The sequence below is a fragment of the Balaenoptera borealis genome (assembly GCF_965194805.1).
Source record: "Balaenoptera borealis genome assembly, chromosome: 12".
Classification (NCBI taxonomy): domain Eukaryota; kingdom Metazoa; phylum Chordata; class Mammalia; order Artiodactyla; family Balaenopteridae; genus Balaenoptera; species Balaenoptera borealis.
In genome coordinates this window covers 93,675,035-93,700,617 of record NC_138869.1, presented here as the reverse complement: position 1 = coordinate 93,700,617, position 25,583 = coordinate 93,675,035, and the positions used below count along the sequence as shown (strand labels likewise).

The following is a 25,583-nucleotide window of genomic DNA, read 5'->3' as shown; positions in this document are numbered from 1 at the left end:
AATAAACAATATTAAGGAATATCTCTGGATACTGATACCCAAAGGGCTCAAGAATATTCTGTCAAACTTACTTTACAGCAAGCTGATGTTGCTCAGTGGAAAGATCTTCAGCCTTTCGACCTAATCCTATGAAAAGAAATATTGAGAAATAAGATGTTTTAAGTGAAGTAGATAACTTAATCCTTAAAGAGGCTTATAAAAACTCATTTGAAAGAAGTGATTCGTTTTTGTTTCATCAATCATAAACAGTCCCCGTTCTCCATTTTTTTCAGTGGATCAAAGGGCTGCCTATAAGGACACGTGTGAGGAGGAAAGTCTCTATAGGTTCTTATGAAGAGGGGAGAATTCAGGGGTTACCCCGCTTTAATTCACACAGTATGAACATGGATCCCAGAGAACCCTTCACACCTCATACACTCCTTACCACACTGTATACGTTTTCATTGCTCCATGAGAGACATAAGCCTGCCTTTGCAGCCTGCACCTGCCTAACTGCCTTCCTGATTATGCTGGGTGCAGACACCTGGTATAAGCTGGGAATGCAATGGAATGGATGGGGAAAGGAATAGGGGACTTTCCTCTTCCAAACAAACAGGAAACGTAACCCTGAATGCACGGAAAACACAAAAGAATTATCAAGAGGTTTTTCTTCTTTTAAAACTCATCCATGCCAGAAAAACTCCCAACCAAATCACATTTGTGCTTCCTATAAAATCTGTATGTTAACTAATAGTCAAGGAAACCGAACTGTCATCTTAAGAGCAGAAGAAGTCGACTTTAAAACTGTATATTCAGCTAAGACTGATTAGGGTTACCGACCATCAAGGCAACTCAAAAACATGCCTAAGAGAAGGCAGAGTGTTTCTGGAATTTACTTGTTCCTCCCACACACAAGAAAAAAAAAAAAAAGAAAAAGGCAAATAAACATTTTGCTGCATGTAAGGGATGTTCCAAAAAACAGGGTAAACTGAGAATGCTTTAAAAAGTAAATTTAGGCAAAAAGCCTATGTATTAAAAACAAAACAAAACCAAGAAGCAATGTTAATTAAAAAAAAAAATCACACTCACTTTTTTCTAAGATCTCATCAAATAGTACAGCTCTGGCAATCCCAGGAATTAAATTGATTTTAGCTATTGACTTACGGTGCTAATGTGAGTCTATAACGACTACCAAATGGTTTTCAGGTACAAAAATATCGACCAACTCACCCCATTTTGCCCAGGACTTTGCCAATGTGGGCACTAAAAATCTCATATCCTGGAAAACCTCTTGGTTCTGGGCAAACCAGGACATTTGCTCACCCTAGAAAGACTCCATCCTCAGAATAAAATTACTCAGTTCTCTACAGAATGACTAAATCGCCAAGTATGAACTAGGAATAAACAGGGTCAAAATGAAATTAAATCAGCTCCCCAGCTGTAAGGAAAAACAGGAAGACTCACTAGCAGAGACTAAATCTTCCCAACCCGTCAACACATAAAGAAGTTTCAACAGTCGGAAAGCATTTGCCAGAGCCGTACAAATCCGCAGAAGATACCTTTACTAATTGCACCTGGCATCTCTTAAGCCCATACTGAAACCTTCCACCTGGATGGAAGGGCCATCCTCCTTTCCTGGAACCCAGTATTAACAGTGGAAATAATCACATTTTCTGGCCATTATCAGGAAGGGCCTGAGCGAAGAAAATGTTCAGTTTTATATAAAGAAAAGATTCTTTTTCTTCCCAGCTTTTTATAGGGTTGGGCTAATCTCATTAGATAATTTTCCAAGCTGCCGCACCCCAAAAAGTGGTTAACTAGCCAACGCTGTTTAACCTTTTATTACCTCATGAGCTTCTCAGAGATTAAACCAAAGAAAAAAAGGATTCCATTTCTTCTGAATGGATTTGGAAATGAGGGGCAGAGAGCACCATACATTAACTTAAATTTAAAACACTGTAAAGCTAAACAGAAAACCCACCATTCTCAATACAAACATTTTAGCCAAGACTACGGATTCAGCAGGGAAATGGTAAATAATAGCTGGGAAAGTAAAAAGCTATGATTAAAGTGGGCTGCAAATTTTTTTTACAAGATACGGCAAGATCTGTCAGCCCTTGTCTAACCTTTGGACTGTGTATACAGTAGAAAAGAAGAGCTCTGAAGGTCAGGCTCACTCTTAGAAGCAAAAGGAGGGCTCTTTTTCTCACCGTCATGAACTTGGAACGCCAAGGTTGTGATCTTCTGAGTGACAATCATCAAAGGCCTAAAAGGAAGATAGAAAACAATCAAGATTGGCAGGACTGCCACTGGAGAAAACATTTATTCCATTTCTGGGCATGGTAGTGTTTCATCTTGAAAATTATGAAATAAAATACAAAACCATGGAATTCAAACAATTTTTTTTCCCCTTCCAAATCACTTTAAATAAGTAGATAGGCAACAGTGAACAAGAAGATCACCGTAGAAACTCCCTCTTGTGTTCTTACTCAAAGCTAAGTTCTAGGACCAGCACTGCCGACATCGCCTGGAGCTTGTCAGAAACACAGACTCTCACACTCCATTCCCAGCCCAGAAAATGAGAACCTGCATTTTAACAAGATCTCCATGGAATTCAAATGCACATGTAAGTGTAAGCAGCACTGGTTTGGGAGATACCTAAACCAGTGCCCTGGTTCCACCTGGATGGATATGTATTTTGGCTTCTTCATGCTAATATGCTCTAACATGCTTTGTTCTATTTAAAGGCAACTCTTTCATTCACACATAGTAAAAGATACATTTGTAAAATGTAGCTGCCTGTAAATAAACCATTTAGTGACCAAAAATAGCACCAATCTTATTTTAAAAAAAGCCATCAAATACAAGCCTAAGAAATGACACCCATGTCAACAAGCATGTCAAGATAATTCAGTGTATACCTATATCCCCATATATATGTATACATATAGCTGATTCACTGTAGCAGAAACTAACACAACATTGTAAAGCAATTATACTCAATGAAGATGTTAAAAAAAATCACACCCACAAAAAAAGATAATTCAATGGAAGCAATAGTCTTTTCAACAAATAGTGATGGGACAACTAGATATCCACATAAAAAGCATACAAAAAGTAACTAAAAATGGTCCAAAGACCTAAATTAAGAGCTAAACTATAAAACTGTTAGAAGAAAACACAGGCATAAATCTTCATGACCTTAGATTTGGCGATGACTTCTTAGATGTAACACCAAAAGCACAAGTAACAAAAGGAAAAAATAGATTAAATGGATATCATTAAAACTTAAAATTTTGTGCTTCAAAGGACACACACAACCAAGAAAGTGAAATTCACAGAGTGCATGAAAATATGTGCAAATCATATATCTGCTAAGGAACTCGTACTAGACTATATAAAGAACACTTCCAACTCAATAATAAAAAGACAAAAGTAACAATTTAAGAATGGCCAAAGGATCTGAATGGACATTTATATTAAAAAAAGATATACAAATGGTGAATAAGCACATGAAAAGATGCTCAGTAGTAATCAACCATCAGAGAAATGCAAATCAAAACCGCAATGAAATACGACTTTGCAAGCACTAGGATGACCAGAATCAAAAGCACAGATTGTGTTGGCCACGAGGTGGAGAATTGGAACCCTCACACATTACTGGTGGGAATATTAAATGGTGCAGCTACCTGAGAAACAGTCTGGCAGTTCCTCAAAACGTTAAACATAGAATTACCACATGACCAAGCAATTCCACTCCTAGGTGTATACCCATGAGAAATAAAAACATGTCTACACAAAAACTTGTACATACATGTTCAGAGCAACATTATTCATAACAGCCCAAAAAGAAATAACCCAAATGTCCATCAACTGATGAATGGATAAATAAAATGTGATATGTCCCTCTAATAGAATATTATTCAGCAATAAAAACAATAAAGTACTGATACATGCTACAACATGGATAGACCTTGAAAACACTATGCTAAGTAAAAAAAGCCAGACATAAATGGCCACATATTGTATGATTCCATTTATATGAAATATCTAGACTAGGCAAATCCACAGAGAAATGGATTGCTGGTTGCCTAAGTCTGGGGGAATTGGGAGGAAATGAGGAGTGATAGCTAATGCATACAGGTTTCTTTGGGTTGGGTGGGTGATGAAAATGTTGTAAAATTAACTGTGGTAAAATGGTTACACTCTGTAAATTCACTCTGCATATGTGTTAAAACCTGCTGAATTGTATACTTTAAGTGGGTGAATTGCATTGTATGTGAATTATATCTCAGTAAAGCTGCAATTAAAATGACACCTGAAAACTGAACAGCTACACGTAAAAGAAACTAGAACATTCTCTAACACCATACACAAAAATAAACTCAAAATGGATTAAAGATCTAAATGTAAGGCCAGACACTATAAAACTCTTGGAAACATAGGCAGAACAGTCTCTGACATAAATTGCAGGAAGATCTTTTTCGATCCACCTCTGAGAGTAATGAAAATAAAAATAAACAAATGGGACCTAATTAAACTTAAAAGCTTTTACACTTTGAAGGAAACCATCAATAAAACAAAAAGAAAACCCACAGAATGGGAGAAAATATTTGCAAACGAAGCAGCTGACAAGGGATTAATCTCCAAAATATACAAATAGCACATGCAGTTCAATATCAAAAAAACAAACAACCCAATCAAAAAATGGGCAGAAGATCTAAATACACATTTCTCCAAAGAAGACATACAGATGGCCAAGAGGCACATGAAAAGCCGCTCAACATCACTAATTATTAGAGAAATGCAAATCAAAACTACAATGAGGTATCACCTCACACTGGTTAGACTGGCCATCATCAAAAAAATCTACAAACAACAAATGCTGGCGAGGGTGTGGAGAAAAGGGAACCCTCTTACACTGTTGGTGGGAATGTAAATTGGTACAGCCACTATGGAGAACAGTATGGAGGTTCCTTAAAAAACTAAAAATAGAGCTACCATATGATCCAGCAGTCCCACTCCTGGGCATATATCCAGAGAAAACCATAATTCAAAAAGACACATGTACCCCGATGTTCATTGCAGCACTATTTACAATAACCAGGACATGGAATCAACCTAAATGTCCATCAATGGAGGAATGGATAAAGAAGATGTAGTGTGTACACACACACACACACACACACACACACACACTGGAATATTACTCAGCCATAAAAAAGAATGAAAAATGCCATTTGCAGCGACGTGGTTGGACCTAGAGATTGTCATAGTGAAGTAAGTCAGACAAAGACAGGCAAATATCATATTGCTTATATGTGGAATCTAAAAAATGGTACAAAGGAACCTATTTACAAAACAGAATAGAGTCACAGATGTAGAAAACAAACTTGTGGTTACCAGGGAGGGTAAGGGAGGGAAGGATAAATTGGGAGACTGGGTTTGACATATACACACTACTATATGTAGAACAGATAACAGATAACTAATAAGAACCTACTGAATAGCACAGGGAACTCTATTCAATACTCTGTAATGACCTATATGGGAATAAAATCTAAAAACGAGTGGATATATGTGTATATATAACCAACTCACTTTGCTGCACAGCAGAAATGAACACAACATTGTAAATCAACTATACTCCAATAAAAAATTAATTTAAAAAAAGACATCTGTTTTTCCAATCATCTAGCCTAGCTTAGTACCTTTAATAGCTCTATCCTTGCCCAATGAGATGAGATAACATCCCACTGCCCAACTACCCTACTTTCCTTCAAACCTTCTAAGTTTAGCCTGGTTATCTGATCTCCATTCTCATAGCTTCTTATTGAATTTGCCATCTCTGACCCGTATGGACTGATGACTCATTTACATAGAAAGCTGAGGTTTGGTCAGTGTCCTGTGACAGCATCTCTGGGATAAACCTAGGATGCCGCACAGCCTCTGTGCCCTGAGCTCAGGCCATGCCCAGGTGTGGCAGGATGGGATCAGACGCAAACCATCTTTAGGCCAAGGCTGATGTGTCCACTGCACTCGGCCACCTCTCTGTGAGTCCATTTTCTTTAATTCCTCTCGTTCTCATTTCCATTTTCCATCTCTTTAAAATAACAAGCATGTAATATTTTAAACTGTCAATATAAACTAATAAGATAAACTATTTTAAAGAAAGTGTTAACAAATGCCCTTTGAAATCTTAACACCTACGCCCAACTTTATATCTTATTTGTAAAAGTCCAGTGGCCAGCGTTTGAAACAAGCTTCCTAATGTTGTGTAAGGCGAAGAGAAGGGGGAGTGAGTTGTCTGACTGTGGAAGGGAGGGGTGACTTGCTCTCCAGGACTGGGGAGAAGTGGGGGGTGGCAGACAAGGGAGCCCCCAAAGTGGTCATTCTAGGGCAGCAAGACATGCTCACAGCTGACACTAATTTTGACCACTCTCTTGTATAGTGAGAAAAATAACTGCTTCCAGAACACCGAGGTTTGGGTCCTAGAAATAAGGATTACATCAAAACTTTCTACAAGAGCAATTTCGTCTTACAAACAAATATATAACGTCACAGCCCATCTTCTTGATACTCAACAATACCTCCGACCCAGAATGTATAACAGATGCCGGAGCTGTTTTTCTCAAAAGGGACTCACACTAAGCATTACATTCAATGTAGTTGCCAAATATGACTGTTTTTGTTTTCAAAGCCTCTTTGTGCTTTTTTTCCCTGTAAGGTTGTAAGCCTGAGGAATCACTAATAGGACTTAAACACCCAGCCTTCCTTACACAAAGCCCAGCACAAATTTTTTGTGTTTTGAGACACACATTCTGGTGACCATGCAATTTGCAAACCAAGTTCCTACATTTGATTTAATTCACAACTTCACTTTAAAAGGGTCTAAAAAATTGATATATCCATAAAGGAAATGTGTCATGGAATTAGCCTGACCTTGTGCCTCTACAGAAATGTAAAATTTGTTTTCCTCTTTCTGGGGTTAGATTTAATGTATTCCATAATTAGGCACATGTTCAGCAAAGCATTTAGAGTCTATTCGCAGAAGTGGTGGGCATGAGAAAGCACCTCTCAGATTGGCTGCTGGGGGTACGTAACTGGCTGCAGCTGCATCCTCTGACGCCACCACCTTGATGGGGCTCCTCCCACGCCTCCCTGAGGCTGCGTCCAGCCAATGACTGAGCACAGCAGGGTAGCCACGCCCCCCAGACCAGGCGTGGCGCTCCTCAGCCAGGGAATTCCAGCTCGAGGACTTATCCTTGAACTCGCTGAAACAGGCTCAGAACTGCACTGCAGTCCAAGACCTCCCTTCCTTCCTTCCCTCTCCCATCTCAGGGGTGAGATGTGCATTTTAATCTGATGGCTCTCCCAGCCTCATCCAGTTCCCTCCCTGTTTTCCCCCACAGGTATTTCACCCAACAAATCTCATACATCTGTTCCCACGTTGGCGTCTGCTTCTCAGAGAACCCAGGCTAATGCAATACACACTACTGAATAAATCATAAGTAAAAATTACTCCATGTTCAATCTGTGCCTTTGGGCCTATGTAAGAACCACATTGTTATCATTCTTTAGGGGAAAAAAAATCTCCCTTTTGGGGGAAAAAATAAGAAGCTATAGATCAAATTTTGTTACCGATCATCCAGACTATACTTTTAATAATATATTGCTTCTGTTTTAAACATCTGAAGAAGTTTCTAGCAACTTAAATAAGAAGCGACTCACACATGTGATCATGGGCTTATAAAACACAACATACTGACAACTTGCAGAAAAGGAAATGGAGTTAGACAACTTCTACATTCTTACTTTTCTGGGGGTGTAAGGAAGAGCGCCATATGCTCCTGTTCAGAGGAAGTCCATTCTGAACGCTTTTCACTGATCAATTTATTTAAACCGATGGGTAGATCAGATGCCAAACTCAGACTGCACAGCTTACTGAGATTTCAGAGTCAAATCTATAGAGTTCCCGACTTAAGATAAAACTCAAATACCGGGACTTCCCTGGTGGCACAGTGGTTAAGAATCCACCTGCCAATGCAGGGGACACCGGTTTGAGCCCTGATCCAAGAAGATCCCACATGCCGCGGAACAACTAAGCCCGTGTGCCACAACTACTGAGCCCGTGTACCACAACTACTGAAGCCAGCGTGCCTAGAGCCCGTGCTCTGCAACAAGAGAAGCCACCGCAATGAGAAGCCCGCGCACCGCAACGAACAGTAGCCCCCGCTTGCTGCAACTAGAGAAAGCTCGCGCGCAGCAACGAAGACCCAATGCAGCCTAAATAAATAAATAAATAAATAAATTTAAAAAACACTCAAATACCATCGATGTTGCATTTCAATTAAAACATAATATAATCTAAGATGCGTTTGTTGGTCTGTGATCGGAATTCATGCTTTTTCCGGCAGAAATACAAAACCCAGGAGCTAGAAGCACATACTACAAGCACACGAAGGACACAGAAAGGCTCCTTGATGCAGCCAAAGGACTTCCTCAGGACAATGAGGCCTTAGAAGCTTAGCTGTACTCAGATTATCCACCCCCTGAGAAGTAGGCCCTGTCCTTGGATTTTTACACACTCACCAGTCAGAAGCCCCTGCCCTTGAATCTATGGGAACCACCTGACCAATCAGAAACCAAGGTTTGAGTCCAGCAGGGTTGAGATGGGGGCCACTTCTCTTTTGTCCTGTGAATTTTTTTCATGATAAAAAAAAAAAAAAAGCTGAAGAAAAATTTTTCTTCCTGAACCTAAAATTATTAGTCTAATTTGGATAAAGAAATATAGGGGGAACTAAAGTACAGGGAAAACAGGCAGATGGAGATATGTTTAGAGTAAAAAGAAAGAACTATGCCACTCTGCTCTCCCCACCACACACACACACACACACACACACACACACACAAAATCAATGCCTTCTGATACAGACTTCGGGCAATTTACCAGTAGTGGTACCCATTCATCCATTTCCATTTCCCACATCAACTCCCAACAAAAGATAACCTGTTTTTAAAACACTAAGCAAAACTCTGTTTTGAGCAGTATTCCAGTATAACCTGCGTATTTTACCTTAATCTTTGGACCTTAAGTGGTTAAGTTCTCTGTCCTGGTAAAGCTAGGATGGAACAATGGGATGATGCAGTCATCAGTTAGAGGTGTCAAAAGAGCCAACCAATCACAGCTGGCTGGACAGCATCAAGCCAAATCTGACATTCAAGGATCTTATTTTCCCTAACAGGTAATTTTAGACGCAAAAAGTTATACTTTATATTTTCATCAATTCTTTGCTTATAATACAAATCCACTTACAATGCATACATACTAGGAAAGCAAGGAGGCAGGCCAGCAAGAAGTTTGACAGGATGGGAGAATCCAAGTACAACAAACTTCCAATGAGCCGCAATCTAGGACGGGGCTGGATCTTGCACAACAACTAGGGGCGCCAAGATACAATGCAAACTGCAGCCCATGGCCCAGACCCAAGAGCTGAGGGATGGACAGGAGGCTGTTGCTTCTGCCCCTCCAGTATCCCCCTGCTCCCTGGATTACTGAAGACGGGGGTGATGATATTACACCTTTAGTACAATGCTCCCAAACTCCTATCAACTATGCCAGCCTGGGGGAAGAAAACAAGGGACTCCTGGAGTCACAGCAAAGAAAGTACATGTTTCCACCAGGCTTCCTAGGGCTGCAAATGAAGGCAATGGAAACTCCTCTGGACTCACTGCAGAGTTCACTGGTATCTGTTCACACCCATCTAATCGCTATACTTTGGCACTCAACAACAACAAAATCACCAGCTCTCCATTTTAACAGGAACCCACCAAATATACTTGGTATAACTTATACTCATGTCCTCAGAATTAAATTCCAAGTGATGGTGCTAATGACTGAAAAGCTGGCAGCAGACTGAAGGAGAAACATGAAATACACTAATCTGGAAATCTCTTTGCAAATCTCTTCTTTTGTTCATATTATAGAACCCAGTTATTTGCACATACTGGGCTGGTTAGATGGAGTGATCAGGATATCATAAACCAACAGAGGAAAACATCTTGCCTGGAACAATAGGGCAACGACCTCCACTACTCCAAGGGATGTGGGCAAGTGATACTTCTAGAATGCCCAACAGGATAACCAGGAACACAAACGGCTATTGTTCCACTGGTGTAGGCTGCAGTTCACCATGATATGCATGCATAGTATGCATTCAAATATATTTAAATAACATTTAGAATTTATTATTATAATCATATAAAATAATAAAACAATTATTAAAATCACCAATAAAGACCACCCCCCCAACCCCAGACAGAATCACTGTCTTAGCATTTATTATTTCCTTCCACTCTTTTTTCTACACATGTCCACATTCATAAAAATGGAATCTTAATACATGTATTTGTTTTGTGGTTTTGATTTTCCATTATATTGTAAGCATTTTCCAATGTCATTAAATATTCTTTGAAGATATCATTTTTAATGGATGTATATTAGTACCATAATTTAATCATTCACCTCTTTTGGACCAATTAGGAGCTTGCAATTTTGCACTATTATCGACAACAGTTGAACACGCTTATGAATAAATTTGATTTCCTTAAGGTAATTCAGTTCCTAGGAATTTATCCTATTATAGGATATAAACTTTAAAAAAATTATTGCTTAAAATTTATGGCTAACTTGCCTTCCAGAACGGTTGTACCAATTTATACTCCCACTAGCAGCGTATGAGTTCTCATTTCATAATGTTTTCAAAAACACATGGGTAACCCAAATTGCCAACATGATGGGAGAGCAATTATCTGCCTGAATCTGGCCTCGCCTGCAAAAGGAATTAAGGTTCCTTCTTGCTTCTTCCCTCAGAAGAAAACTCGATTTGCACCCTTCTGTGAGCAAAAAGGAATCCGTTCACTATCACCAACTTAAAAGGAATCAAGTATCAGCTTTATTACAATCAGTTGTTGAGCTTTCCCGGGAAGAACAGTAAATGTTCCAGTATTGTTAATAACCCATATTCACAGAGAAAACACGGAGGACACTGGCTTCTACATGTATTGATACAAACTACATTAGCAGCACAAATAAAAGTGTATCTTGTGTGTCATCCTCACCATTAACATCAGTCTTGATTACTTTCAGAATGGTAAATAAAACTGCGATCCCCAGAATCATCTGAAGTACAAGTTTATGTGCTCCCCCCAAATTAAAAACATATATACGTCATTGGACACAAACACTGACATGATCCAATCCTGTTCAATTCCTGTCTGTGCTCTTACTCTAAATAAGTATGTTAAGCACATAGGTTCACATGCATGCTCAAAAGAGAATAGCTATCACATCAGGCTGCTTTAAAACGCCAGGTTCAACTTCAAATCACTGCTTGATTCCTCAACAAAATCCTGAATAAGATTTTTAGGCTAAAATAAATAGCAGTGTTAAACAAATTCCATTCTGAAGGAGAACTGGTGGTTGCTTGCATGTTCTTAATGAGACTAGACACTGGAAAAGAATCTCTCTTATTGACCATTTGTGATTTAAAACATCTTGTCAATTTCAGTAAGTACCCCTCCATTTATATTTCTGACATTATCCAAGAAGATGGATTTATATCAGTGAGGCACTGTGCATTTATGGTGACAGGAAAAAAAATAATGCTGCTGCTTAATAATGCCCTATAATTTTTTTAAAAAAGACATACCCTCCAAGAACTGGATAAAGTATGGTCACTCCACAATCAGGGATCTAAATCACATTCTACTTACAGGAGCAGACACATTTTTGTTGTATCCTTTCCCAAACAAAAGTGTCCTTTCTCATTCAAACAGTCTACACTTTTGTGTGTAAAGTCAGAGATTTCTTAATACAAGGAGATCCAAAAAATGCCAGAGAACAAACATCACCTAAGGAAATTTATCATGACTATGCCTATGCCACTGAAAGTGGAATGGACAGGAACTGATTTCCATCCTCCCCTGCTGTCAAACCCCAAATCCACCCCATTTCATAAGCACATGACTTATGCTTTCAAAAGAAAGCTGGAGTAGCAATTCTCATATCAGACAAAATAGACTTTAAAATAAAGACTATTACAAGAGACAAAGAAGGACATTACATACTAATCAAGGGACCAATCCAAGACACAATTGTAAATATTTATGCACCCAGCATAGGAGCACCTCAATGCATAAGGCAAATGCTAACAGCCATAAACGGGGAAATCGACAGTAACACAATTATAGTAGGGGACTTTTAACACCCCACTTTCACCAATGGACAGATCATCCAAAATGAAAATAAATAAGAAAACACAAGCTTTAAATCATACATTAAACAAGATGGACTTCATCGATATTTATAGGACATTCCATCCAAACACAACAGAATACACTTTCTTCTCAAGTGCTCATGGAACATTCTCCAGGATAGAGCATATCTTGGGTCACAAATCAAGCCTTGGTAAATTTAGGAAAATTGAAATCGTATCAAGTATCTTTTCCGACCACAACGCTATGAGACTAGATATCAGTTACAGGAAAAAAATCCGTAAAAAATACAAACACGTGGAGGCTAAACAATATACTACTAAATAACCAAGAGTTCACTGAAGAAATCAAAGAGGAAATCAAAAAATACCTAGAAACAAATGACAATGAAAACACGACTACCCAAAACATATGGGATGCAGCAAAAGCAGTTCTAAGAGGGAAGTTTATAGCAATACAATCCTACCTCAAGAAGTAAGAAAAACCTCAAATAAACAACCTAACCTTACACCTAAAGCAATTAGAGAAAGAAGAACAAAAAAACCCCAAAGTTAGCAGAAGGAAAGAAATCATAAAGATCAGATCAGAAATAAATGAAAAAGAAATGAAGGAAATGATAGCAAAGATCAATAAAACTAAAAGTTGGTTCTGTGAGAAGATAAACAAAATTGATAAACCATTAGCCAGACTCATCAAGAAAAAAGGGAGAAGACTCAAATCAATAGAATTAGAAATGAAAAAGGAGAAGTAACAACTGACACTGCAGAAATACAAAGGATCATGAGAGATTACCACAAGCAACTCTATGCCAATAAAATGGACAACCTCAAAGAAATGGACAAATTCTTAGAAAAGCACAACCTTCTGAGACTGAACCAGGAAGAAATAGAAAATATAAACAGACCAATCACAAGCACTGAAATTGAAACTGTGATTAAAAACCTTCCAACAAACAAAAGCCCAGGACCAGATGGCTTCACAGGTGAATTCTATCAAACCTTTAGAGAAGAGCTAACACCTATCCTTCTCAAACTCTTCCAAAATATAGCAGAGGGATGAACACTCCCAAACTCATTCTATGAGGCCACCATCACCCTGATACCAAAACCAGACAAAGATGTCACAAAAAAAGAAAACTACAGGCCAATATCGCTGATGAACATAGAGGCAAAAATCCTCAACAAAATACTAGCAAAAAGTACCCAACAGCACATTAAAAGGATCGTACACCATGATCAAGTGGGGTTTATCTCAGGAATGCAAGGATTCTTCAATATACACAAATCAATCAAAGTGATAAACCATATTAACAAATTGAAGGAGAAAAACCATATGATCATCTCAATAGATGCAGGAAAAGCTTTTGACAAAATTCAACACCCATTTATGATAAAAACCTTCCAGAAAGTAGGCATAGAGGGAACTTACCTCAACATAATAAAGGTCATATATGAGAAACCCAGAGCCAACATCGTTCTCAATGGTGAAAAACTGAAACCATTTCCTCTAAGATCAGGAACAAGACAAGATTGCCCATTCTCACCACTACTATTCAACATAGTTTTGGAAGTTTTAGCCACAGCAATCAGAGAAGAAAAAGAAATAAAAGGAATCCAAATAGGAAAAGAAGAAGTAAAACTGTCACTGTTTGCAGATGACATGATACTATACGTAAAGAATCCTAAAGATGCTACCAGAAAACTACTAGAGCTAATCAATGAATCTGGTAAAGTAGCAGGATACAAAATTGATACACAGAAGTCTCTTGCATTCCTGTACACTAATGATGAAAAATCTGAAAGAGAAATTAAGGAAACACTCCCATTTACCATTGCAACAAAAAGAATAAAATACCTAGGAATAAACCTACCTAAGGAGACAAAAGACCTGTATGCAGAAAACTATAAGACACTGATGAAAGAAATTAAAGATGATCCAAGCAGATGGATAGGTATACCATGTTCTTGGATTGGAAGAATCAATATTGTGAAAATGACTATACTACCCAAAGCAATCTCCAGATTCAGTGCAATCCCTATCAAACTACCACTGGCATTTTTCACAGAACTAGAACAAAAAATTTCACAATTTATTTGGAAACACAAAAGACCCCGAATAGCCAAAGCAATCTTGAGAAAGAAAAACAGAGCTGGAGGAATCAGACTCCCTGACTTCAGACTATACTACAAAGCTACAGTAATCAAGACAGTATGGTACTGGCACAAAAAGAGAAATATAGATCAATGGAACAGGATAGAAAGCCCAGAGATAAACCCATGCACATATGGTCACCTTATCTTTGATAAAGGAGGCAAGAATATACAGTGGAGAAAAGACAGCCTCTTCAATAAGTGGTGCTGGGAAAACTGGACAGCTACATGTAAAAGAATGAAATTAGGACACTCCCTAACACCATACACAAAAATAAACTCAAAATGGATTAAAGACCTAAATGTAAGGCCAGACACTATGAAACTCTTACAGGAAAACACAAGCAGAACACTCCATAACATAAATCACAGCAAGATCCTTTTTGACCCACCTCCTAGAGAAATGGAAATAAAAACAAAAATCAACAAATGAGACCTAATGAAACTTAAAAGCTTTTGCACAGCAAAGGAAACCATAAATAAGACAAAAAGACAACCCTCAGAATGGGAGAATATCTTTATAAATGAAGCAATTGACAAAGGATTAATCTCCAAAATATACAAGCAGCTCATGCAGCTCAATATCAAAAAAACAAACAACCCAATCCAAAAATGGGCAGAAGACCTAAATAGACATTTCTCCAAAGAAGATATACAGATTGGCAACAATCACATGAAACGATGCTCAACATCACTAATCATTAGAGAAATGCAAATCAAAACTACAATGAGGTATCACTTCACACCAGTCAGAATGGCCATCATCAAAAAATCTACAAACAAGAAATGCTGGAGAGGGTGTGGAGAAAACGGAACCCTCTTGCACTGTTGGTGGGAATATAAATTGATACAGCCACTATGGAGAACAGTATGGAGGTTCCTCAAAAAACTAAAAATAGAACTACCATACGACCCAGCAATCTCACTACTGGGCATATACCTTGAGAAGACCATAATTCAAAAATAGTCATGTACCACAATGTTCATTGCAGCTCTATTTACAATAGCCAGGACATGGAAGCAAGCTAAGTGTCCATCGACAGATGAATGGATAAAGAAGATGTGGCACATATATACAATGGAATATTACTCAGCCATAAAAAGAAATGAAATTGAGTTATTTGCAGTGAGGTGCATGGACCTAGAGACTGTCATACAGAGTGAAGTAAGTCAGAAAGAGAAAAACAAATACCATATGCTAACACATATATATGGAATCTAAAAAAAAAAAAAAAAGTTCTGAAGAACCTAGGGGCAGGACAGGAATAAAGACGCAGAGGTAGAGAATGGACTTGAGGACACGGGGAGGGGGAAAGGTAAGCTGGAACGAAGTGAGAGAGTGGCATGGACATATATACACTACCAAATGTAAAATAGATAGCTAGTGGGAAGCAGCCACATAGCACAGGGAGATCAGCTCGGTGTTTTGTGACCACCTAGATGGGTGGGATAGGGAGGGTGGGAGGGAGATGCAAGAGGGAGGAGATATGGGGATGTATGTATATGTACAGCTGGTTTACTTTGTTATACAGCAGAAACTAACACACTATTGTAAAGCAATTATACTCCAATAAAGATGTTAAAAAATATATTAAAAAAAATCAAGGGATTACAATTAATCCTCTAAAGGACACATGTATGTTATTGTTAAAAATAAAATAAAATTACTTTTAATGCTATAACTTCACGACTATATTGTTATCTTTGTTGCTGCCATATTTTCCATATTTTGTTAGCAATACACATTGTTAAAAAGTAAAGAAGTTTGTGAACATGTTTCAAAAAAATTGAAAAATTATGCCCTACAATCTGGGAGGAAAGGAATAAAGAAAGGAGGCAATTCAAAGAGAAAAAGGTAAAACTGAAAGGACCGAGGGTAAGAGGAACCGATGCCCAAAAAGCCAGTCTGAGACCAAACTACGGTCACGGAAATCCCAATGCAACAGTTTTTGTGTCCCAAACAACACTTTGCCTTCCGAAGCCTCTTCACAGTGGGACAGTTGCACAACTTGCAAAGTTCACACCAATGGGCAGTAATTTGTAGCTCTTTATTTCATTGACTATTCTCTACCAACTCATCCAATGAAAGGCAATTCAACTGGAGAGGAGAACCCGGACTCTCCCTGACTCCAGGCTGCCTGTGGAGACCAGAACCAAACTCCTAAGGAAGTAACGTGGATAATATACAATGTGTCATGAGGAGTAGCTCTACTTTAGTACCCATTCCACAAGATTCATAAAAAGTTGTTCCTAAACGAATACCAACAGAGCAACAGAATTTTCACTGATCCACCGTCGTCTTCACCCAGTGACCAATCAGGAGAGGGGTGGCCCCCAGGTTAAGGCTATGGTAACAGACAAAATTTTTAGAAGAAGTATGGAGACCCCTGCTGTGCCAGGCATTGCCCTTCTCATCGCTGGAAGTCTGGGGGATCTGGGGAGGGGGCCAGGGCAGCCAGGGGGCACTCAAGGGGCTCAGGGTAGCAGCTATTCATCAGCTAGTATGGAAGAATTTTGTATTATTAACCAGTAAGAGATAAACACCAACTCTGTGTTAAGGGCCTTAGAATAGGGGTTGGCAGACTTTTCCTGTAGAGAGCAAGATTGTAAACATTTTGGCTTTTGTGGGTCATATAATTTCTGTCATAACTACTCAGCTCTACCACTGTAGTGCAAAAGCAGCCAGAGGCAACACATAAATGAGTAAGTGCCTGGGTATGTTCCAGTGTAACTACAAAAACGGGTGGCCGGACAGATATATAGCCCATGGGCCATAGTTTGCGACCCCTGCCTAACAACACAGCAGAGCTCACCGTCCTACAGAGCAATCAAATCTTCAACCTCAACCTCATTAGCAGAGTCTTACCAACTGATTGAATGAGCTGCCGATGACTCTTACGTGCATACTTGATCTTTACAGACCCCAAGGGACCGAGTCAAGGGACTCAGCAGTCAAGGGGCTGCTGGACTGAGTCAGCAGTCCAACTGTCCCCACACAAATTAAGATACTCACCCAGAAAAATCTGTAGTGAGAATGCCATAGTGGAAGATGTATATTCGGCTGATGTGGCATATCGTAAGGTAGCCCATCGCTACAAAAAAGGAGTATCTGGAACCAAAAACACAGAGGATCAGATTGTTGTGCACCCACTCAATCAACTTTCTCTTCTTTCTCTCCCTCACCCTCCACACGCAATTAGTCACAAAGTCCTATCTGGTCCCTCTCCATCCCAGCCCATCCCCTCTCCTCACTTTCACACCCACTGCTCTGAGCCCTTCATCTTTTCTCACCTGGACCACTGTAGTAGTTCTCAACTATGGCAGCATAATGGAATCACCTGGGAAGCACCGGGCCCCACCCCCAGATACTCTGATTTCATTGGGATGGGGTGCACCTAGCAGGTATAATCCCAACGTGCAGCCAGAGCTGGGAACCGCTGGCCTGTAAGGTCCTTCGCTCAGATTCTCCTCTTCACAAACCATCCTGTTTACACAATGATCTTCCTAAAATACAAACCATCATCATACTGCCAACCACTCCCTTCCCGAAACACTTTGTTCTCTTGGCTTCCATTCTCCTTGTTTCCTTCCCAGCTCTCTGGTCAATTCTTCCAAGGCTCTTGCTCAGCTCATCTTCCTCCATCGACTCCTTAGGTGTTAGCATTCCCAGTGGTCTGCTTAGGACCCTCCCTGCTGATGCCTGAGGCTTCAATTACCTCCTACTCATGTTCACTTCCCGGTCTCCTTCAGAGACTGGTCCTGACCATCCTATAGTATAAACCCCCAATGCACACACACACACACGCCATTCAGAACATTCATCAACTTGTACACATAAAGATAGGTGATAATCTGATTAACCACCGTCTCCCTTACAAGCCTGAAAGCTCCATGAAAGCAAGGATGGTCATGTGTGTTTCATTCACCACTGCCACCTACTGTGCGTTGAGTGAACAAACAATAAATGAATGTTACTGGTCTTAAAAGTCTCCAGTGGATCCCACTATCTAATCACATCAAAACTCCTGAACACAGTATCCAAGGTGCTTCGCGTGCTAAGCTCTACTTTTCCTTCTGGACTCATCTCCAGCCACGTTCCATGTCCACCCTGTGTTAAAGCACAGTGGACTGCTCCCTTTCCACAATTACATCCTGCATTTTCAGGCCAGAAATCTTTCTCCTTCCTCTGCCTGCAACTCTTTGCTCCCCCCTATGGTCTATCTGGAAACTAACTATCTGATGAGGCTCAGCTCCAACGTCACCTGGTATGGTCTTGCTCTATCCATCCCACCCCCACTCGCAACACAATTCACTGCTCCACTGCCTGTATTTCTCTAGTGCTACATGCTAACACATATAATTATAATGTTAAAATCATACGTATGGATCTATTTCCCCAACTCTGAGCTTTCATTTTTCTCCATCTCAGGAAAAAAATCTGTATCCTATAGAGTTGTGCTAGAAAGAATATATTAGCAATAATGATAGGAAATATTAAGTGTAATAGTATATTAAGTGATATACTAAATAAGAGTCTATAGAGCAAAATAATGAAACATAATATATTTATGAGTGCTCAGCCTAGCACCTGGCACCAAGCAAGTACTCCAAAATTGGAAACTGCATCACCAAGTTCCCACATGAGGCCTTCCATCCCAGGAGATACTATATTCTGTTCCAGTTGGTTCATATGAGGTAAGTGACCACCTGTGATTTCTTCCCAACAGAGTGGCTTGGGAAGGAAACAGAAACGGTACCCCAAGAACTCTCTAGATAAATCCTGAATAACAACAATCAGTCCTGAAATGGGTTAGTTCCACATAGCTGCAAATATTAACTGTCCCCTCCTATTCCCAGCTATGCATAGGACAGGACTCATAACTCGGTGAAAGGAAGAGGAAAACAATTCACAAAGAACCCAGAAATCCTGGTCTTGAAGAGAACTTAAGCTCAAACCACCACAAACCCTACATTTCATAGGCAGGAAACCTGACATGCAAAGAAGCTGCCTGGCTTTTCCAAACCCACACTGCTGGAAAGAGCCAGGTTTCCTGACTCCAGCTTCGTTTTCTTTCCCAGAGGCAATAGGAAACAACTTCTATCCATCGGGAAATGTGAACCACTCCCTATTTCTGCAGTATTGGCAACCACACAAGCAACGAAAGAGGGGAAGAACTTGTTCTGGCATTTTTTTCTTTGCGGTCTTATGACATGGCTCTCTGCTACCACAACATTATTTTGGGGAAACAGTCAGAGCCTGTCTGTAAAGGTCTCTGCCAAAGCTGGAAGATTCCACTCCTGGCCGGAGACTAACACAGAGAACCTGGAAATGCAGCTTGACCCTCTGCAAAACAGACCGCACCTCACCAACATCACACAAGTGTGGGGAAAGCTGACAAATTACAACTGGTAAGGTAGTTGGAAATGTGCTCTAGAGATGCAACAACACTTTTATAAATCATTTAATTGCTTCCAACATCAAGTGCAGGAAAAGCCAGGCATCTTTACCTCTCAGTGAAAAAAGCATTTTGTCATAATACGAAGCATTTCCAAAACCCTTTCGTACCAAATTATAGAAATACGGATTTCCTATTTCCCTTCTGAAGGAATGACTCTATCCCTTTCAAGGAGGGCACTTAGAAGAGAGATGATTAGAATTCAAATTTCCAGAGCTCCTTTGAATACAAAGTTGAATGACTATCCAAGTTAAAAGCAGGCAAAAATATTTTCCCTTACAAATCAGAAATTTATTGGAAGTAATTACAAGATTATACACTCAAAAATTAAATTACAGTACTTTTAAGAAGGAAAACAATTGTGCTAATAGTCTTATTAATCAAAGAACTTTCTGAGGCTGAAATAAGGCATCTGCTTTTTAAGAGAAGCCATCAGAAAGGAAGCCATAGAAGGGTGAAGCTCTTTTCAAGTATATTCAGTCATTCCATAAATATTTATTGAGCCTTTATTTGTGCCAGGTATTGTTCTAGGCTCTGAGGCTATAACAGTGAACAGGAGAGAAAAGTCTTTGTTCCCACAGAGCTTCCATTCCAGTGTTACTGAGAGGCTGAATTATTTCTGAGGTTTCAGAAAGACCATGGGAAACAGAGACAGTGCAAAACAGCTATTCCAGGTACCTCCCTGGATTGGTCAAGCGTGTAGCCTTCAAAGGAGAATTAAATTACATCTGCACTTTGAAGTCAAAATAGCAATAGTAAGAATATTTCTTCCTTTTTTTTTTTTTTTAACACTTATGGGACGTATGTAAAGTATACAAAATTTTTGACCTATTTCATACTCCGAAAACCTCAGCCAAGTTCAAGATAACAGACATATCCATCACCCCCCAGGTTGCTTCATGCCTCTTGTGGTTCCTTTCACGTCTTCCTGAGCCATCTCACCCCTGGTTACCTCTGCTCTGATTTCTGCCACTACAGGTTAGCCTGCATTTTTGAGAACAGAATTTGTGGGCCCTCCTCCACCCAGCGTACTGATTTTGAGACGGATCCATGGAATTGTGTGTAGCACTCATGCATTCTTTTCTATTGCTGAGTAGTATTCCACAGTGTGACCATCTGGGTTGCTTCCAGGTTGGTGCTATCACAAATGAGGCTGCCTAATTCTGACAAACTCTCTTTCACCTGAGTCCCAATTCACATCACACTTTTTTTTTCCGTAAAGCTTTCTCTGAAGACGCCTAGCATTTAAGGTTTCCCATCCCTCCTTTCTGATATCCCAGAGCACTTAGGATACGCCACATGTGGCAAATGGGGAGGGCATCCCTTCATCCTAGAAATATATTTCAAAGATCATGAAAAGCCTCACCTTGCATCATTCATTCCCGGGGTCTTACCTGTGAACATTGGATGCGCTTGCAGTGACCATGATTCCATAGCACATTAACACCAGCACAAAAAGATGCACAGAGTACCTGTAGAACATCATGGGGAGGAAAGGGAAACACTGAATATATTTCATATTAACATACCTCTTGGCCACCCACACTGCACCTCCACCTCCACTCCCACAAAAAAGCAAGTGATCAGTTACCCCATGTTTATGTAGGAGAAAATAAATCAAGTATTTTCGTTCTGTGTAATTGAGATACTGTATGACACTAGGAAGGCATGACATAGTCTGCCAACTGCAGTGAAGAGAGTTCTTTCTTTCAATTTTAAAGTATCAAGACCAAAACTGAGCTGCCCCAGATACCAAAATACTCATCATCCTTTCTCAAATTTTCATTGAAGGAGGAAGAGCCATAATCTACTACCCTGAACAAAGTCACAAATTCCCTTAAGTTGTACTTCTAGAAATATTCATTCCTAAAACTTCTTCCCCAAGAAGTACCCCTCCCAAGGGATTTGCCCAGCTTTCCTAGTAGAGAAAGTCTTAGACCACAGGCTTTCTCTGTTAAAGAATGACACATTCCCTAACACCAGCACGAAAACTATTGTTCTACTCTAAATGCAGGATTAACACCAGTATCTCTAGCAGTGATGCAAGAAAAACACCAATATCTACAACAGTTAGGAAATGTCCCTCGTTGGGAAAATTAAACCTTAGAACATTCCATTTACATGACCCAGGGTGAGATCAGCAGAAGTCTTAATTTTAAGAAAAGTTCACTGAATTGATTTCTAATAGAGTCCGTTTATTGGTTCCAGTTTCTTACAGTAAATGGAGATTTCTCAACATCCCCAACATTTTAGAATACGAGTAAATATCATTTTTTTTCCCTTAGTGCCTGGGAAATGCCAAGAATATCGCTACAAAACCAAATGATAAATATTAGAATTCAAGAGGCTCATACTCACCAGCCAAAACAAAAGATGACAAAATAGATGCCAAAAATGGTGGCAAACGCATGCCGGACATCAGGACTGGTTTTACCAGGACTCAAGTAGCTGCGGAACCAGAAAGCAGCAAACAAAGCAAAGAGCTGGCATGTCACAAAATTCACCTGTATGGGAAAAAAAAGAGAATTGAGACTTTTACTGTTTGGCCTGTGTGTGAGTTTTCCCTACTTCTTTCAGATTCTACGTCAAGGTGCATCTCAGACTTGGATGTTTTCCTCAGTAGAGCATTCGTTTGGAGGAGGTGCGAGAGACTGAAAAGATAACCAGACCCTCATCTGGTGTAAGAAGTGACAAACCCAAAACTTTCTTCTCCAATCTCTGAGACTAGCCAAAGCTGCTTTCCCACCAACAAACCGGAGACTTTCTATTGGAAGGGGCCTTATCAGACTGTGAGATCACTTTGCTGGGTGTCTTCCCCTCCCCCACCACCCAGCGTTATGTTCTTCTCGAGATGCAGATGAATCAAATCCATGAGGCTTCCCTCATTGGTACCTCAGAAAACAAATGCTTCTCCAAAACAATCATCAGCTGTTTTCTGAGTCTAATTTTTCTCATTTTAAATTAACACGAAATAAGCAAGAACATTGCTCAAATCCAAGGTGCACCACTAAAGACCCACAAAGTAAGAACCAGCCCTGCATTGAACTTTCAACACCAAAACTATCCAGTTATGCAAAATAGGCACCACATCTCCTTAGAAAAATCTCAGTGATCTCTCTCTCAAAAATATTTTACCTAAAAGAAACTAAAATAATTCCCCAATACCCTTAGAAAAGATCAGCTGATTTAACACAAAACCAAAATACATTAAGTGGTTTAACCATTAATTAACATTGGAAAAGCAGTTTAAGCTTTTCAGAGTATTCAGAATGAAAACTTCGGTATCAATTTGCTTTTAGAACGGACGGAGGATATGAGTATCTGAATAAACCCTCAACTTCAGCCTCGAGAGTTTTTCATGCTACAAAAAACTGCGGCTGTTAGTGAAATTCATCAGGGTTTGCTCCAAGGTAGGGCTGGAAGTAGTAGCCAACGTCAGCTCCACCCAAGCTCATTTGTTTTCCCAATAACAAGAATACTTTAAACTCCTTACAATTCATAGAAAATAACACTTTCAGAGAATTTTTTGTTTCTAAAGTTGACTGTGCTGAGTTTCCCCTCTATTTGGAGATCACTCTTCACCAGTCTTTCCAAAAACTTATTCCTACTACTGCCCATGCTCAATTTCTACCTTCAAAGACAGGAGGTGAACGGGGATCCTATCCTGCATGATGTGGTCATATTTCTTTATAGCCTAAATGCACAACCAACAACACACATACACACACACACACACATATACACAAATAGAAAAATAACTGTCTTAGCAAGGTTCAGAATGTAAAGGAGTTGGCAACTAGAAAGTCAAAGTTATGATTATTTGTAGACGATCAGTCACACGTTCTTTCATTCTCTCAGCCTGCAGACCAGCCCACGGCGAGAGCAGAACGTAGTTACTCAGAAGAGCAAGCAAGGGGAAATTTGCTCCATTCTTTTTGGCTGGCCAGTAATTACTGAGCATCCTTGTACGTGAAGAATGGTTCAGGGGCTAGAGCAGCAGTTCTCAAGAGTATGGTCTCCAGACCAGCAGTAGCAGGATCACCTGGAAACTTGTTAGAAACGCACACTCTCCGGCCCCGCCCAGACCTACTAAATGAGACATTCCCAGAGTGCGCCCAGCAATCTGTGTTTTATCAGGCCCCCCAAGTGATTGTGATGCACACTCAAGTTTGAGAGCCAATAGGACAGAGGAGAAAAAAGGCATGATCCCTGCCTTCAGGAGTTTATAATCTAACTGGCAAGAGAACACAAATAACCTACAAGTAATTGTAAAGTAACATTAACATTGTGTGCCTTTAGATCCGAAGTAAATGACAAGAAGTTCATGCTTAAGGAGGGATGAGATTCAGGCAGACAATCAGGAAAACTGTTGAAACAGGTGAAAATTGAGGGATGTTACGAACATTAAAAAATTAAAAAATAATGCCTGGGTCCTATCCTCAACCATTCTGATTTATCTGGCCTGTCGTCAGGCCTTTTCAAAGTGTTCAGGTGATTCTAATATGCAGGCAGGATGGCGACCTCCTAGACTAGAAGTATAAAGAGAGAGACCTACAGAGGCACCCATTAGGAGCTGGGCTTTCCCAGAATGAAAAACACAAATACAGGACAGGGAGGTGGGACCGTGCAAGCTTGAGGCAAGGATGAAGTGGAAGAGATTTAAGAGTGATCAAAGCCTGACTGCCATCACTCAGCCAACCCAGGGCTCCTCAGGTCTCCTGAGCTGGGCTGGTCGTCTTCAAGACCCCTTCAAACCTATCTCCAAGGAAGAGAGGGCCTCACTGTGGGAAAACTACATCTAATCTTGTCACCCCAGCAATTGAAAAGGAGAAAGAGAAGACTCACTTGGCCATTGAAGCAAACTGCCATTATTTAGTCACCATAATGTCATATGTAACCAACTGAATGCCCTAGTCCTGACACTAAAAAGCCAACTTGGGGCTTCCCTGGTGGCGCAGTGGTTGAGAATCTGCCTGCCAATGCAGGGGACACAGGTTCGAGCCCTGGTCTGGGAAGATTCCACATGCCGCAGAGCAACTAGGCCCGTGAGCCACAACTACTGAGCCTGCGCGTCTGGAGCCTGTGCTCCGCAACAAGAGAGGCCGCGATAGTGAGAGGCCCGCGCACCGCGATGAAGAGTGGCCCCCGCTTGCCGCAACTAGAGGAAGCCCTCGCACAGAAACGAAGACCCAACACAACCAAAATAAATAATTAATTAATTAATTAATTAATTAAAGGTGCTAATAATTTTTAAAAAAAAGAAGAGGAGCTTTACATGCTCTGGGTTTCAATTTCCTTTTATGAACTGGTCTCTAATGCCTCTTCCAGCTCTAATGGTCTCTGATTCCATACATATCTAACCAGAATCTTTTCCCTTAACTGTTCATGGTAAATGTGCAAATGCAACACTTCAATAAGGATTAAAAGCCTGCCCCTATATACAAACACAACACACTCCCCCAGCCTCTTCCCAGGAGTAAGTCACAGATGGCTAGCTGAGGGTTCAGGGCAAACTGTTCCAAGGTAAAAGTAGAAATACACAATAGCAGCACTTGGTTCTCGCAGAATTGCTTTTCAATTACCAGAGGTACATCTTAAAAGGTACGGGCTGAACCACAAGTAGACACCACTTCACACCATTAGGATGGTAATTATTTTAAAGACAAAATAATGAGCATTGGCAAGGATGTGGAGAAATTAGAACCCTTGTGCACTGCTGGTG

At 40.0% G+C, this 25,583-nt stretch overlaps 1 protein-coding gene across 4 annotated transcripts in view; it reads right to left on the bottom strand.

Moving 5' to 3' along the window:
• MBOAT1 (membrane bound glycerophospholipid O-acyltransferase 1) overlaps nt 1–25,583 on the bottom strand; it is a 108,190-nt gene that overhangs the window by 28,701 nt on the left and 53,906 nt on the right. For 3 of the 4 annotated variants that reach the window (XM_082346369.1, XM_082346367.1, XM_082346366.1), the window contains exons 2-6: nt 22,220–22,365; nt 21,256–21,333; nt 17,419–17,514; nt 2,190–2,245; nt 72–126 (exon numbers count right to left, since the gene is read on the bottom strand). In XM_082346369.1, the coding sequence (XP_082202495.1) occupies nt 72–126; nt 2,190–2,245; nt 17,419–17,514; nt 21,256–21,333; nt 22,220–22,365 (431 nt within the window). The remainder of the gene's footprint in view (nt 1–71; nt 127–2,189; nt 2,246–17,418; nt 17,515–21,255; nt 21,334–22,219; nt 22,366–25,583) is intronic. The other variant, XM_082346368.1, reaches the window with a different exon arrangement.